This window comes from Epinephelus lanceolatus, chromosome 16 (assembly GCF_041903045.1).
Source record: "Epinephelus lanceolatus isolate andai-2023 chromosome 16, ASM4190304v1, whole genome shotgun sequence".
In the NCBI taxonomy this organism is placed as follows: Eukaryota; Metazoa; Chordata; class Actinopteri; order Perciformes; family Serranidae; genus Epinephelus; species Epinephelus lanceolatus.
In genome coordinates this window covers 5,002,116-5,020,118 of record NC_135749.1, presented here as the reverse complement: position 1 = coordinate 5,020,118, position 18,003 = coordinate 5,002,116, and the positions used below count along the sequence as shown (strand labels likewise).

The window sequence follows — 18,003 nt, the reverse complement described above, 5'->3', positions numbered from 1 at the left end:
CTCTCTTACTGGAAATATAACCAAGTCAAAAAAGTCAGAAGCACATTGTTAGCAACTTTCTACTGAATATGTGAAGGAGCCCTCATAGCCATATCTTCAACTTTTCTGGCCAATAAGAGATTTAGTAAAAAGGACATTTAAATGAAGTGTATTATAAAATCCTATTGTCCAGTTGTACTCACACTGTGCCAAACATGTGAAAGAAAATAATGGGGACACTCTCAGTTACTGAGGAACCCTGCTTCTCTCCAGCTGGTGAACCCTCTCACTTTCATCTCTCCAGAACTGGTGTGTGACTCCCCTTTGGTATTTGGCTCAGTCCTCGTCTTCTCCAGGGGAGCCACTCAAAACAATAGAGTGCTCTCTTTTTAGAAGACGTGGAGTGTCGGAGAGCTTTGAAAGGCTAATTCGTCAAACCCCTCAGGCCTTTGGAAAGATGAGGTGGTAATGATTACTGTAGAGTTCAGATGCAGCCAGAGTGGTGTTGATTGTGTGTTCGATAGTATTGGATAAGAAAAAGAGGCTGCATACTCAGAGCTCCATGCATGCAATTTTCATGAGAACATTGTGATTCAGATTGTATTTTCATCAGATCAGAAAGTACAGTGTGTTCAGTGAGCAATAATGTAAGTAGTTACTTTATAAATATATATATTTTTTTTTTAGCTGTGATAGCAGTGTGGCTCCAGGGAGGCAGTCAGTCGGTCCACTACTTTGGTCCAGATCAAAAAATCTGAACAACTATTGGATGTAGGGCTGCACCCCGAACTAAGAATTTTCCTGGTCGACCAGTCATCGTCATTTAGGGCCATTGATCGACTAGTCTCCTGCATGTTTCTGATATGAATGTAATGATTAAATGATATATTTTGGTGGTTTGAGTTGAAGGTGTGAGAAAGAATAGTATCAGTAACATTGTTAACACTGTGCTACATTACAGAGAAATACAAACCGTACTAATGAACCTTCATTAATATAGGCCTATATTTTATCTCCAAGTGCACGTCACACACTGAGCGAGCCGCCTGTTAATGACGCTGTGGGCTAATGGGCATGTAGCTACTTCCATGTTTCAGATGATACGTCATGTTTGTAGTCGACCAATGAAGGTGAGTTTACATATCACCTTGGGTTCGTCCTTCACCTTCTCAAAATGATCCCACACTTTGGATTTCCTGCCCGACATGTTATTAACTAGCCTGTGGAATAACCGCAGGTACCAGCCCTGGAAATTAACCTGACTCCTGTCTGACTGCTGAGCGTGGACACTTCCTGTGTCTGTCCTTTCAAATTAAAGTCACACATGGTCCAGTCATATAGGTTTGGATTTATTGTGACAAGGAGCGGCTCCTGATAGAGATTCACATTTGTTTTGTTTGTATTTTTTGTATATTTTTTTGTTTTCGCTGACTAATGACCTTTCTGGTCGACTAACGTTTGGTTGACTATTAGGGGGCAGCCCTAATTGTATGGATTGCCATGAAATGTGATCTAGGTAGTCAAGATGCCCAAAGAATGAATCCTAATGACCTTCTGGACTTTTTCCCTGATACTACCAGCAGATTGTGATTCAGAGTGAAAATGTTTTCACAGCTTTTGGTGGATTACCATTCAGTTTGGTGAAGTCACTCACTGTCTTTTGAATAACTTTAGAATCAGTATTACAGTCTCAAGGGTGGCTGTAGACTCTAAGTCTTGTTCAAAGAAGTATATGAACTGCATAAAGCATCCTACAGAAAACTGCATTCTTATTGAAGCCAGAATTATACTTTTATATCTATGTGGATGCAAATGTCCACTGCACAGAATTTAAAAGACCCAGATGGCCTGTTCAACGAAATATCACAAAGAACTCTTCTAATTGTCGTCAAAGGGTAGATGTTGGACATTTGCATATTTGCACACTGGGATCGTTTTTATGTAAGGTAAAGGCCAGAGTCCCACTGAGCTCCTCTGTGGCTGAGTGAATGTAGCTGATGGAGGAAACTAGGGCCAGATATCACAATATTGTAGGGTTGACTATTGGTTCTTTTTTACAACATTGATTGAGATTATAATGTCCATATTCGCCCACTCCGTTCTCATCCCCGGGTCATCATATATGGTTTTGTAACACTCCTGGGCGTCTGACGCCAACACCAAAGGCTGCCTTTAGCATCTTTATGAGAGGCCCTGGACTTTCATCTGACTCCAATGTAAACTTATCTGTGGCACTACTTGACACAAAGAGCAATGGTCAGCCTTTCAATTAATTTTAACAAGCCAGAGCTTGTTTTTCCAAGTTGTCCTGAACACACTTTGAGTGGGCAGGCCAGGTGCACACTGGGTTTCTCACGGAGGATTATTACTGTGACACAATGCACTTATTCTGTGGAGGGGTGACATGAAGAAGACATCTCAAATTCATACGCCCATGCTCACAATAGAGGACGAGATTTGATGATGCTGATTGCAAAATGACGGAAGAGAAAGATAGCAAGGGGTGAGGAGAAGAGACAGGCGAGAGGAAACGACAGGAAGTGCCCAAGGTTTGGATCATCCGCCAGCAAAGGAAGACAAAAGAAGTTGACGACAAGGCAGCTTTCAGGGATCACGACAGGGAGCAGCAGTAGCACTAACAGTCAGGAGGCTTCACAGGTACAGGTGAGGAGAGATATTAAGTGGCTAAAGAAGTATTTATAGGATAAGAGTGAGTTTGAAATGACCTCCCACAGCTATGTCAGAATGACTTCTTTGCCCATTTTTTATCTGTACTATTGCGATAGGGAGAGGGACAAGGCAGCTTTCAGGGATCACGACAGGGAGCAGCAGCACTGACAGTGAGGAGGACTCACAGGTACAGGTGAGGAGAGGTATCAAGTGGTTTAAGACATCTTTATAGGATAAGAGTGAGTTTGAAATTTATTCCCACAGCTATTTCAGAATGAGGGTCATTGGTGTCAACACAACGGAGTTTGGTGGCTCACAGTTCAAGTGATTTTGTTAATTTAATTTATTTATGATTTTGATGATTAATTAATGACACGAAGGTGGTTTCCATGTGCTGAACTGTGACTGCCCACTGCAGACGATGACCTCGTTCCCTAGTAATCAGGTGTATTTGGGTATTTGGTGTGGTCCCTTAGCTGCTAAGGAGACATACAGTTGAATGGGAGAGACATTCTTAACCACCATCGTCTTATACCTGAGCAATCTGTCCCCCTCACTTCTGAAATGATGGCTGTGCCCCTGGATGGATGGGTCACACTGAAATGTCACCTCGGAGACTGCAGTTCATGACCTGCGTGAAATGAAAAGTTAATGTTGCATAATGAAACTTTATGCAAATATTTATGTCATGTTACGTTACATATCAAACATACTTATTTTAACCCAAACTATGATCTTTTTTTCTAAACTTAACCAAGTAGTTTTGTTGCCTGAACCTAACTATGAGCGTTTCATCACATTAAAGTGTCACATAGAGACCCTAAAGAGTGCCCTATGCGTTGCCATGAGATGCAGAGGGGCGTTTGAAGACCTGGGAATGAGTTAATAAGTCTCTCTTTCTAACAATGTTGAATTGCAGTTTACCATAGACTGTATATAAAGAAGGACAGCCTGTCTCCGCTATTCCCACTGTGCAAAAATGAAGCTAAAATATCCTGGATACTAAAGCCGCCATCTTACGCCGGTAAAATCATTTGGAGCATGCACAGTAACAATCTCCACAGTGTGGAGTTCCAACCCATACACTCGTCCAACGAATCGCTAGCGGCGCCACTAATTGCAAGCATAACAATTTGGCACAGCAAGCTGTCAATCATGACGTCACATCCCCCTTTTTGCACCATCAAATAATTAATTTTGTGAACAAACATCAGCTTGAAAAGAACTAGGTAAAATGGCGCAAACCATCTTTGGGAAAAATTCATTTGACATGTACTTTGAGTTTTTAGTTTGGCCCATGTCCCATCTGCTAAGATGAAGAGGGTGAGGATTATGACCTTTACTGCAGCCAGCCACCAGAAGGTGACCGAAATATTTTGGCTTCACTTTAGGGGAACTTTCACGTCGTCCGTCTTTATTACACAGTCTGTGTGGTTTACACATAGAGCAGTTACTGTAACTATTTAAAATGTCAATGAAAATGTAAGTTGTAGAATTACAAATGAAGTCAAGACAAGAGATTTGACATGACATATTTATCGTGGTTTTGGTAAAATGCCTAAAACATAAATAAAGCTGTTGACTGCGGGAGCTCTCTGCCAGCAGTGCAGTTTAGCAGATCTAATAAAAGTGGATTACAACTGAAGCTTGTTTTGGAGCTGACATGAGTGACTGTGGTGGGAGTGTCTGCAGCGTGTGTGTCTGTGGGTGGTTGGATTAATAGACGAGGATTTAGATTGGATGTAATGATGCGAGGCACAAAGCAATGGAGGACCTCATCCCCACCAACCCCCGCTGTCTCAACTGTTAATATTTGGAAATGGGAGACTGACAGTGGGGCTTTTATTCATCCTCTCTATGAGTGTATATACACACGCTGCAGTGACTCCTATGGTTTCACCAAACACCCAGGTAGCAGGAGCGGTGTCACTGATAGTGGTGCATTAAAGATTGCCTCAATTTCACTCATTGTTGCTAAATACATAATCATTAATCACCCTTCTCATCTCTCCCCTCTCTCACATTACCCTCTGACCAGAGGCCCAATCTCGCAGCTTTGAAAATGAAAACTTCTTGTCAGTTTGGAGGATCAGAGCTGTGCTGATGTAATACGCACACACACACAATCCTTTCCCGCCCACACACACCACACACTCTCCAGGGGTCCACTGTAGCTGTCATGTCACCGAGCCTCTCCGCTTATATTAGCCGACATCTGACCTTTAATGAACACACAACCAGAGCCCCGCTGTTGTGGGAGGTTAGCGAGGCTGTCTGAAAGCTGTGCAGTCTAATGAGAGGAGCCCTCTCAGCAGAGCCGGTGTCAGTCCTCCACAATAACCATAGCACTACACACCTCATTAGCATCATGCTAATAAGCCACTCTGCAGAGGATGTCATGGAGTGGAGCGCGGAGAAGGATGGCATGTTTACAGCCGTATCATACAATTCTTTAGCCACTTAGGAATGTTTGGTGTTTTTTTTTTTTTTGACTATTTTGGTGTCGTATTGAATCCACTTGAATGCAAAAAGTAATATCCATTCCATTTGCTCCCTGCAATACAATGTGTCTCTATTAAACACATCTAAAATGTATATATGTTTTAGTCACCATAACTAAAGCATAGCATATGGCAGGGGATCGAACCTCAATACCTTTTTGGTCCCGACTTAGATGTTTAGAAAACTGTCAAGTACCAAATCCTGCAGATTAATATGTGACCATTTTTGATTTAAATCATAATTTTGCCAATGTTAGACTACTGTCATATTTTATTCTGCCTGTATTCTTTCCAAGAGCTAAGAAGATTGATACCAGTGTCATGTCTGTGTGTACGATACAGAGCTGAAGTCAGCATGTCATCAGTATAGCTTAGCGGAGAAACGCTGGCTGACTGAGTCGTGAGAAAAAGCCAGCCTGGTTTTGATCAATATGAAAAATTATACGTACCAGGAACTCCAGGTGTGATTGCAGTGATGAATGCAAATTCAGCCAGTCCCTATAGATTCTGCGCGACCTTGTAGTTTGGTTCTTTACACTACTTTGTCTTTTTAAACTGGGTAATCTTATTTGCCAGCTCTCTCTGTGAATCCTGACACTACTGCTGTAGGAGTGTGAGCTACATGCCTTAAACAGAGGCACACACACAGTGACAACATTACCCAACGTTTATTGTTGTTAAAGGACACAGTTGAGGTGTGCTGTTACATGATGGCTTCTCATTCAGAATGAAATAAATCTGAATGAAATCATTCGGAATTAAAGTCTTTCCAGGTAGTTTACATGGGAAATATTCATTCTGAATGAGGGTTTACACGGGAGATCAGTTTAATCGCCTTTATTCGGGTCTGCGCAAGGTTTGGGGCAGGGAAGGTTTCTGATTGGATAGGGGGCGGGGCGGATGTTACGTGTTTACGTTTACCGGAAGAAAACACTGTAGTCCACGCTCCAGATAACAAGATGCTTGACGACGCCGTTCTTCGTGCCTTTTTCGGGCTTGTTTTGCTTATATTCTTGAAGCAGCAGTACGACAACAACCTTGTTCTGCTAATGCTTCGTCTGTTGAGGAGGAGAAGGGAAGTAGAAGGTCAAAGAAGGGAGATAGAAGACCGTGCTGTGGCGAATGGAAACCGGTGAGTGCAACAAGTCCAACTGCTCTACCTCAGCCCGTTGCTATGCACGCTATATACGTCATTGCGCCAGAAGGGCAAGGAAGCAAGCATGCGCAGAAAGACCGGAATGAACTTAACGAGGAATGAGTGTATACACGTGCGAGAAATTCATTCATTCGGAATTAGAAACGGAATATTCCAGCCCCTTACATCGGATTGAATTTTCAATCGCATTGGCCATTTTCATTCCGAATTAAGTGTTTACAAGATCACTTTTAGTAGGAATGAACTTTCATTCCGAATGAAAATTAAAATGTCCATGTAAACGCACTGAGTGTCGGTGTTTTCTCTTCGGACAGAGGCTCGCTGGCTGCCCCCCCCCTCCAGTATTTATGCTAAGCTAGGCTAACCAGACTCAGCACAGACGTAAGAGTGATAAAAGTCTTTTCACACCTTTTGTTAATATTCTTCAGAGTAAAATGTTCTGGTAACATATCAAACTCATAAACTGGTATCATACTGTAACAATCCAGGAAACCTGTTATTTGATTGATTTGCATTGGCTTCTTAACTGTGAGGTTGTATTTGTTTCTATAATTATGTGGTTGATTGGCGACACAGCATTTTCACTTTGATTTTAATGTGACCATCTCCAGTGGTTTGGATCTGTAGCACATCCTGGGCCTCATTTACACTAAAATTCTGTAAGATTTTTCTTTCTCTAATTTCACTCTCTTTCCTCAGAGGCTGTGTCGTCTTATCTTATCCTCTTTGCTCTTCCTATCAATCTTTACCCCTCTCCTCCCTTTGTCTCTTTATCCATGTCTCCTCCATCTCCATAACACTGAAGGGCCTTTACATCTCCTAGCTGCTCCTCTCAGTCTTTTGTGAATACCTTGAGCTTGAGGGGGAGCTCAGCTGCACAGTGGATATACAGTATACTGAGAACAAGCCCTTGTTAATTGCATTGTGTGAGTCTCAGGAGGACGTGCATTGCTGAACACGCAGTATGGCAAATTATTCCCCTTTCTTTTTGTGTTTTCTTTTTTTAACTGTGAAGTGTACCATATTGCTTTCTTCTTCCTTTGAAACAACTGGTCTTTAATTTGTTTTTCATTCATTATTAAGCTGTAATTTATTGACTTCATCCCGAGAGCTCAGGCTTTGCTGCTCGCTGGAACACATCCACTTTAGATTCATGATGATAATGATGATGTCTCTGTGAACTCCTGAACATTAATTAAAACAAGGTATTTTTCTTGCATTGCTTTCATTTAAAAGTGATTTTAGTTGGTGATATAAAAAAAGATTAATGATTAACCACCACTGAATTGTAGCTAACGCCATATAGGGATCTACTTCTGGGTCAATAACTTGCTGGCTAATCAAGCTAGAGAGAAAGTGAGAGAAACTTGACCGGTGCAGTGAGGTATACAACCTTAGGGCAGTATTTCTAGTTTTCAAATTTGACTTTTAGCTCTTTTCTGGTTTTGTTCTATCTTGTAAGAACTTGTGTCCACATAGTGTTTTATTTTCTGAGCGCCAGATTCTTTTTTCACCTGTTACCAATGAGATGAGAATGTTTACGACCACCTAAAGAAAAGTTGCCACACCCAGCCTCTTTATTCAGAGTGCTCCAGCTTTTTTTGTGCAGCTTCTCGGAGTGCTGAAGTGTCATCAGTGCTGCTACTTTAGCTCCCGTCTGTCCCGAGCTGTATGATATGTCAGTCAGAAACTGTCACAACAAAAACAGAATCTGTGGGAGCAGATCAGCTGGACACTGAATTTCCCTGGTGAGTGTTTTTATCACCGTACGCATTGTAGGCTTGTTGGTCTGTGTTGTCAACCCTCGTTAACATAGCACTACAGTAGCTACCTGGCTGACGTTAATGTCAAGATATTGTTGTCATAGAAACAAAACCCACGCGTCATTGTTAAATGACACGCTGGGTGGAAGCACTCCTCAGCACCCTGCCATCACTTTTCTGCCCCAAAAAAAACACACACGCCCTGACAAGGCAAAAAACTCATGCAGCAGTCTGACACCAGCTTTGAGTGAAACATGTTAATGATGTGAATCCTGTTTTAGGCAGCAGCAGCAGCAGAGTCCCACAGGTTAAAGCTTTACACTTTTCTTTTTTAATCTTCTTTTGTTACATCTGTAGGGGCCACAAACGCAAGCACGATGAAGCCAAGGAGGAGGCGGAGGAATCTGCTGACGAGTCTTCTAAAGACTCCAACGAGGAAGAAGGAGGCAGCAGCTCGGAGGCGGACGAGATGGCCGCAGCCTTGGAGGCAGAGCTCAATGACTTTATGTGACGTGGAGGAGGAAGGGACTCAGTCACAGGGAAAGGACAACAAAAAATCAGCCCCAGTTGCCCCGACAAGTGGTACCTACAAATCCTATTTTTCTGCTTTGGAATCGGTGTGTCCTTAGGATGTATGAGCCATGAATGTGCTGTTATAAAAATGAATGTCCTGTACAGAAATTCCTGTCCTGTACAGTGTTGCTGTGTAAATAAAGGCTTAGATTTTCTTTTTTTTGTAGCATTGATACATGGCCTTTTTGGCATTAAACATTTGATGTTAACATTTTATTGTAAGATAAACAGTAGGAGACAAGAAATTTGATACTTTTTTGTTTTACTTTTTCTATTCCAATTTTTATATTGATGAGAAAAAGATAAATGAAATTATAATGCGTAAATTTTCTGGTCGTAAATGCCAAAGAGTTTGGAATAGGTTTGCCAAGGCGTGCAGCTAAATGTTTTACTCTGGACTTCCAGTTTTACTTTTTTTTTTTTTTTTTTTTGGCCTCCTCAACAGTTTGTTCGGGTCATAAATGCAACCAGCGTTCCTAGACGTTTGAATGTTTTTCCTTGAGTCATTTCTTCCACCTCATGATGTTTGTACATTTCATAATTGTAAGGTTTGCATCTCAGTCTTTGTGGTAACCAGCCTCTTGGTGCACTATCAGCGTGAACCGGATCCAACTTAACTCCCAGTTTATGTCCATTTTACACAAGTGTTTGCTCACCTTCCCTTGATAAACCTCTTTTGCTGTTGACGTACAGTTCAGAAGGACAGACACTTTCACTCAGCCTCTGCTGATGTACACTGGAGCTTGCCTCAAATGGAAACTTCACCCAAATTACAAAACATATTCTCTCACTTACCTTTGGTGTTATGTAACTGTGCAGGTAGCTTTGGTTTTTCTGCCCAGGTTTTGAGGTCTGAATCTCTGAAGCTTCTGTCTCCATTCCAGTACAGCCGTGCGGAGCCACCAGAGGGTTCATATGGTCGAAAAAATATACTGATGTAGAACTACAAGTAAACTAAGCAAATTGATTTGTTCATAGGCAACATGTTTTTGAGTAAATGAAGCTACATTTGCTTTGGATTTTTGGAAGACCAGATTCTTTCCCCAACCCTAACCAAAGTGCTTTCGTTGCCTAAACAAGGTTAATAATGCTGTAGTCTGTGCAAGTGTGTAAATCACTGATTACAATATTAATTAGATTCTTTGGAGATATTTGTTGATATCACAACGTCTGCCATGATACAATTTCAATTCAATGCAATTTACGGGCCTGCGATTGATATGAGACAATGTTATCTACCCATTTAACACAGTCTGTTCTTTTCTGCTTTTGGCCATAAACGATAAAAACAACACATAAAACACATAAAAAGTTTACCTTATCCTGACTCCACTAACAAAAATGAAATAGCAAATGGGATAAGTTAACCTTCAGGGCTTTCTGCCAGAAAGACCTTCGTCGTCCAAACCATCATCCGTTTCCTAAAACTTCAGGACTATCTGTCTTAAAGCGCTGAAGGCAAACTTCTCCCAACAGTCATAAAACATGAATTAACAACAACATCATTTAACATAAGTATCAAATTCAGCTCAGTAATACCTGTCAATGTTCAGATACATATCAATTGTTTTTTGCTAGTGACCCATTATTAGCTTTAGCATGTTTACACTAGCCTAGCAGCTAGCAGACTTTTTCCCCCCTCTACTCATAGCTTAAGAAATGACATGTAACGTTATTAATTTTCTTGGTTTAAATCTCTGTATCTCCTGACAAAACAGCTCGGTTGAGTTTCAGCCTGCATGCACATTTTTTTCCGCCCAGCATAGTTGAAACAGCAGCTAATGTTGCTGTAGTGAGAAGTCAGCGGAGTGAGATGGCCGTTCAGGCAGGTAACGTTACGTCATGTTTAGACTCGTAACATCATGTGCTCTGCTCTGTTGACCTGTATTTCACCAAAAATCCCAAATACTTCCACACTGCTGATTTATTCCCGAGTAAATAACGTTATCCTCATAGGTTTTCTTTCAGCTGCTTGCCCGTCTGCCTGCTGCTGTTTGACAGTGACACAGACTTTCAAAATAAGAGCGTGTCCTAAAGATGATGATATGGATCGATGTTTTCATTTTGCATTTTGCAGATTGGTGCGTTGATTATTGAATCGATGTTTCGATCCAGATTGATGGATCATTACTCCCCTAGTCCTTACAAGCAGATATTGTATTTTTAAATGCAGAGATTTACCATTTTCTCCTGTTAATAAGAAACGTAATCAGACAGCGCGTTTTAGCAGTGTGTGGCGGCTTTTTGTCATTGTTTTCATTGAGAGTGAAGTGTTTTGCGCACAGCCTTTGTGTTGCCGAGCACCTCCTGCTGTTTTTCTGCTCTGTGCACCCTGAAATCCTCGACATCATTGGCGGTTTTTTCTCTAAGACATATGAACACATTGTCGAAGCCTTAACTGCTTCCTAACATTTAACCTACTATAATTAGGCCCAGCAATTGACAGCAGATTGTCAAAGTGACCTGACGCATCCTAATCAGCCCTGAACTGACCATCGTCCAGGCAAAGCTCCTGGACCAGCTGGTGGTCTTGTGATGTTTCTTCTCTCTGAGGGTCTCATGTACCCACATGGATCTCTGTTTCTATGTGACCAACAGCTTCTCAGTCTCAGTCAGAGCCAGACGTTCGCCCTCCGCCTGTCCATCCTTTATGCAGATTTTAAGGTACAGATCTCCGAGTTTACTTCTCAGCAGTTAAGCTAAGGATGTGTTATTCGGTGGTTGCCAAGCAACGATTAAAAAAACGTGCAGCGAGCTTCAAAAAGTCCTCTGTCTGATCTGGGCTTTGCATTTCCTTCAAAACGTATTAGCTGTTGGAATTTATCTGTATATAAACATAATTTCTAGGCAATGGGGTTGGATGTCAGATGTATAATCCAGGAGCTGCTGTGGGCGTTGAGACTAAAAACAGCCCCGTGTTTATTAAGAAACAAAATGCAGGGAGCTGCTTGAGTTTTACTGCTCTGAGAAAGTTATCACAGTCATGTACGGTCATTTTTAGTTCATGAGGTAAACAGAAAAGCAGCATTCATGTTTAATATGTGATCTAGCAGGAATGTGTGCTTGCACGTACTCAATCAGCAGAGCCAATACCGTATGACCCCCCGCGCTCTCCGTACCATTCTGATTGCAGTAGTCACAGTATTAAAAAGTCATGTTTAAAAGATTCAAGTGTAACATCTCTCTTCAGAGTCACTGTCCCTGTTTAATCAGAGTCATCCACAATAATCAGTCAGCTGTTTTTGTTCTGGTGAAAACCTTTGACAGCAAGCTCCGATGATTCTCCAGAGTAACACGGACATTGATTCTGGAAAGAGAGATAAATCTTGAAGTGAACACTGACATTCACTGATGTTGTATTGGGGCGGCAGCTTCATAAAAATATCTGCATGCTCCAGTAGGTATCACCAGAGTGAGAATATGTGTTTTTAATTTAGGTGAAACCTGCAGGAGGCAAGATGCTTACACAGTTTAAAAATGTCTAAAATAAGCCCAAATAAGATATTGTTTGTGTCCGTCTGAAGTACGAAAAGTTAAAGTTTGCAGCAACAGCAGGACTCACCAGTATCTCATCCCTTTGGTGTCATTTGGTTTAAACCACTCTGGTTGGTGAATATGACCACAGCTGGGTGTACTTTACTAACATTACTTATTAACGGATTTCTGTGTCGAAGGAAAAATGTCATTGTCATTTGAACAACTCAGTCGGCAGAATAAATGTTGGTATTGTTTCTGCAAACCACAGATACATAGAGACATTTGTACGTCAACTTGTGGTTAAGTTTAGGCACAAAAACCACATGTTTACGATTTTGGCTGAAAATACCCACTTTTCTTGGCAGTATCCTGACAGGAACAAGGGTTAATGAGGGATGACAACACCCCACCTAGGTGTCCCACCATCTCCTCCACTTCCAGATGACAAGCCTATATAATATGTCCCTTTAGAAATGTACCAAACATACCCTTACAAATGTAACGCATCTGTGGTTTGCAAAAATGTACAATGTGAACATTTTCCTCTGCTGACTGGGCTGCCATGTACCAAGGTTGCTTACATTTTGCGTTAATGTCTGGCATTCATCTAGAAATCTACAGCACTGATTCAGTTTTTGTCTCGTTCCAAAAAGCTCTTCCTTCTCATGTTAACAACTGTCCTCAGACGGGTGATCCGTAACTTCCCCTCACCTCCACCTTACCTTCTACGGTGACCGTCATCCTGTTTTGTTTGTGTTCGTGGTGCTTTTAACGTGAGTTTCAATCAAACTGACATGTAAAGTATTTGTAAAGTCTATTTCCTACTTGACCCTGAGAGAAAAGATACTTTCATTGAATAAAAATGTTTCTAAGTAACACAATTGAGTTCAGCGTTCTTTGTCACATCCTAGAAATGATGACACGCATGAAGTATTTCCAGTATTCTCTGAACACAATCACAAAATCATTCTCCAGATAAAGTCCATTAGCCTTTTGCTGCCTCTTCTTCGCTGGGTTTTAAACATTAGGATCATAATGCGTATGGCACTATGAGACTCCCACTAGGACATACAACACCGTTAATGGGCTCTGTGTCATGAAAACCATACCAGAGCCATTAGGCCTCGTTCCATCTTGCCGCTTGGTTTGACACATGAACCAAATGTGTTGCAACCTGCAAAGAACCTGTTTTTTTCCTTATCATTACACAGTGAAAAGCAGAGTCATTATTGGAGTGTACGGACAGCACGAGCCACTAGTACGCAATTTAAGATGTTGAGAGAAAGGACAGAATAATCTCTGCAGGATAAAAGCACAGCTTCTCATTCTTAGCTGCCTCGTAATCAAAAATAAAAACAGTGGGATTCTGTTTTAAAGGTGCAGAAACCAAATGCAGCCATTTGTTTGGTGTAAATTGTTGGGGGCCTGGCACGACTGAAAAACACTTCACCTTGTCATTCAGTCTTCAGGTTTGATGTTAATGACAGGAAGCAGCGGGATAAATCACGCTCATAAAGTCTATTAAAAGCGTGATTCTGTCAGCTCTGTTCTGGTGCTCGTTGTGCTTCTTTCCCGGAACGCCTGACGATCAGCGGCCTTAAAAGCCAAAGCAAACAGCAATAAACGCAGAGCTGTTTATCCTGTGATGAAGGCAAGCATTTTCCTCCAGGGTGAATTTTTCACACACTTTCAGAGCCACAGTGGTCAGTGGTGGTTTGAATCTACATTTGAATGAAAATTAATTTCAATTCTGCAGCTGTGTTTTGGTTATTTATGATCCACAAACGTGATTCAGCGTAGACAAGGGGGTGCTGAAACCTCGCACCAGCTGAGAGTGAAGTCATTTACAAAGCTGATTTACAGTGTTGTTGTTGAATTAATGCAGGCTGATGGTTTATGATAAAACAAGTCTGATTAAAAAAAAATTGTTCAATTAAAAAGACAACAACCCACAAACCCAACATGATGTTATATTTCCGGCCTGGTGTGAGGCCAGGTGTTTATTGTTTTTATAAACAAACACATTTTTATGTGCATCATTGGAGGAAGCAGCAAGTGCAGCATGCAGGGAATAAATTGGTGGTGTAGTGGAGGGTATAAGCAGGTATCAGGGCAGAGTCCTGCCCATACCCGTAAAGCTCAGTGCTAGAAGTGACCCGTTACTTGTCATTATGTCTAAGTCAAAGTCGCACCCGCCTGCACCTGTGATTTAACACACACAGGCTACAGTCACTCACACTCAACTGGGTTCTTCGTTTTTGATTTACAAATCCAGCGGAGGAGACGTCTCTGTCACTGGCTGCTATTCTCTTGTTTGTCTTTTAAAATCTCTGTCAATTTTTATTTTTATAGTTTTTATTATGTTTTTTTATGATATTCTATTAACTTTTATTGTTCATAGATTTCTTTATTCCACTGAACACCTCGGCATATTTTTCATTTCTGTTTTTATTTTCTCCCTCATTTATTAATGTGTCTATATATTACTGTATGTTATGGTATAGTATGTGTGCAAGGCAAGCTGTTCAAACAAATTCCTCGATGCCACGATGGTGAAAACATTCAGTCACTGCCAGGTTAGGAAACATTTTAGCATGCTCCTTCCACCACCATAAAACCTCCAAAGGATCCTTCTTGGGTGTCTTGGACTCGATGTAGTCTACATGTCACGTCCATCACGACTCCTTTGCTTCTGCGATGCCAACATTCAGTGTAAAATCACAAGCCCTTTTTAAATAGGAATTGTGAAAATTTGCAGGAAAGCCCAATCAGTCTTTTTTCAGCATTGGCAGTATAAAAACAAAATCAGGGAGTGCAGCAAAATGCCGCCTACCTACTTTTGTTTATACAGAATGCGCCTTTTTCAGGGCAATGGGGGGCGTGAGCAAGTAACAAAACATGTAGCTCAGCGTGTGATGTAAACAGTGACGTGGGAGGGAAGCCGCGGCTGGTCAGTCCTTCGGTGATTCTCTCGTAAGTCCTTCACCGTCCCCGTCATCTGACAGTTGATGGCCTCTTCGAGGACAAGGAGGGCGCGCAATTCCTTGTCTCCCCAGTTGCTCATCTTTACAGTGTCTGTCAGGTTTGTGTTTCCCTCTTGCTACTAGCTGCTCGCTAATTCCTGCTATCAGCTGTTTCCTGTTTATCCACCGCCAGTGGGTTGCACCTGCAGCGTCATCAACAGCTCCTCCCACAAGTCTTCAACAGCCCCTCCTGTTGCAGAAGGCCGCCTCGGTCTGTTTAAACTAAAAAGGTTCTGCCAATATGTCTACCCTACGAGGCGGAAAATTGGGCACCTCGGATCAACTCGCCAATCCAGCTCTGTGTGTCTAAATGCTCGCGGCTTGCCAGCAAAACGGCCCAACATTCACTGAAAATCTGGCAGTGTAAAAGGGGCTACACACTGGAGCAGCATGATGTTACTGTTGTTTGGTTCTGTGTAAAAATACAAAGGTGGCATAATAAAGGAACTTCATAGCTGCTCTATAGTGCGACCTCTGTGTAAAAAGGGCTACTTTTTCTGTCTTTCACACACATGCATACAAACACACAAGTTAGCAAGTGAGCAGCACCACCAAAGTAGCTGGGTACAGGCTACACTGTATCATTTATTGAGAAAAAAAAGGCACTGAAGTCGTGTAATCGACTCATGGCTCTGTTTCAACTGTGTGAGAGCCTGACAACAGCCTACCAAAATTTGTGACATGTCAGAATACCATTCAAACGGCTGACGGCCAGCTCAGGAGCAGTTGATTGGGCCATGATCAGTCCTTGTTCCCCCCACACACTACAAAGCAAACAGTACCCATCAAAGCTGAAATTCAGCGTGACTCTAAAAATCTGAAAAGTCGGGTAAGCATAATATATACTAATAACAGTAGATGATACAACACAGCTTAGTTACAACAGCTTCTTCTGTTTTGGAGTCTTCAGCTTTTCTGTCTGTCAAAGCTCAGCACTGTGAGGGGGGTTTGCAGTCAGTCAGCTGTGTAAGTCATGTATCAATGTTTGCAAAACTTGACATGATGCAAAAGACTTAAATGGGGTCCATGTCATTGGTCCGACAGCCCATTGGTCCGATGGTCAGCGGTGCTGAACAGCTCCCGGCGGGCGTATTTCTGCCTTGATGGTGCGCCGCGACCGGCTCTGGGTCAGCTGGGAAAGGCTTGAGGCGGAGCAGGCTCACGGCTTATGAGTTTGTCACTTTCTTTTTCATTTTAACCCACACCATGATCTTTTCCTGACCCTAACCAAGTGGTTTTTGTGCCTAAACCTAACCAGACCTTAACCACAGGGCATCATGATGATTTCGGAACAACGGGACTTCGGAACAATGGGTTTAATATGGTCGGAACAATGGGCTGTTCCCCTTAAATGCCTATCCTGGATTAACCGTTTCACTATTTTAGATTGCAGGCTTTCAAGTCTTTGAGGATGAAACCAATGAGATATAGTTGAAAGTGTTAGAAAAGCTAATAAGTGGCCCTTGAATTAAAATAGTTTTGTCAGACTTGTTTGAAGTTGTTTGTTTTGTCATGAATTAACCCACAGAGCTCAAGCTGTTTAGCTGGAAGACTGGAAATGCAGATGAGGCTGCAGATCTCAGTCTCTTCCATCCCTGCTCTCCAGACGTCCTACCCTAAAGCCTCGCCAACATGAAAAATGCTTTCTTCACTGGTGAGTGACAGCTGCTCCCACTGGTGCCTTCTCAAGGATACACCTTCATACCTCTGATCATCTGCTGAGCCTGATTTTCTTATTTTGTCTCTGTCTCGCAGGTGGGGAGTCATGGACATGATTGATAAGCCATGAAGGTCTGATCGGCACCTGAGAACAGACCTGCCGTCTGTCTGTGAGTAGTTCTGCTCAAGGTTTCTAGCTTGGGAACTTACAGGTTCTGTATGCAACAGTCAGAGCATTAATAAAGCAGCAAAACATTATTTGATGTGTAAAGATATGGTGGAGTAATGGCGTGCTGAGCAGAGAATCAAGTCACACTGCCTGTGTGTGTGTTGTAATCCAGTTAGCATTGACATCGGGAAGCATGGCGCCCACCCTCCAGTTCCCCCCTGGTTAACACTGTTAGCTCTGTCAGCACTGTTGCCGTTGTGAAGCACTGTTTATGCAGTTAGCACCATTAGCTGCTAGCCTCCAGCTCAGCCACACTCTGAATTTCCTCTTCCTCCTTTAGAGGCACCAGCTCTAATGAATGATGTCTTTCTTTGACATATGAAACAGACAGGAACCCTCAGGGTGTCTCAGCCGTTTACCTGACCTTCTACCACATCCCACATTAGCAGAGGTGTCAGCCACGATGTGTTTGCTGGACCGCAGCCCTGCTCTGCATGATGCAAAAAACACAGCAAGAACAACACAAAAAATTCAAAGCTTACAATTAGTTATAATAACAGGAGACGAAACAGAATAACATTATTTGTTAATTAGGATGTCCAGATGTATTTATAGTTAGTTGGCTCGTTAGTGTGTCACGCACTGACTGTAGTACCAAATATTCTGTTGCAGTGGTGAAACATTTGCCAAAAAAGGGCCAGACTTTCTTACATATAACATCACAGCACTGCAAACAAAGACCTTTGTCTCCTGTCCCGAACTCTACAATTAAAATCAGTCACAAAATGGCTCCCTTCCTAAAAAAACCCATATATAATAATAATCATCCCTCCTGAAGAGCTCAGAGATGACGGACAGTAGAAAGGGAACACCCTGGAGGGCTGCAGCTCTTTTGTCTCAGCATCTGTAACTGTGAATTTTTCTGTAAGAGCTCTCAACACAAAGTACCATCATTTGTCTCCTCCAAAAAGGGATGTTTCCAATGTCTCCAGCTATATCAAGACTTAATTAATTGATGTCAAATACAAGGAGT

General features: G+C 42.0%; 1 protein-coding gene across 2 annotated transcripts in view; it reads left to right on the top strand.

Moving 5' to 3' along the window:
* The window catches only part of ctdp1 (CTD (carboxy-terminal domain, RNA polymerase II, polypeptide A) phosphatase, subunit 1), a 107,073-nt gene extending 98,348 nt beyond the window's left edge, over nucleotides 1–8,725 (top strand). For both annotated transcript variants that reach the window (XM_033637246.2, XM_033637245.2), the window contains exon 13: nucleotides 8,427–8,725. In XM_033637246.2, coding sequence (XP_033493137.1) covers nucleotides 8,427–8,580 — 154 coding nt within the window. In that variant the 3' untranslated portion in view covers nucleotides 8,581–8,725. The remainder of the gene's footprint in view (nucleotides 1–8,426) is intronic.
* The last annotated feature ends 9,278 nt before the right edge of the window (nucleotides 8,726–18,003 follow it).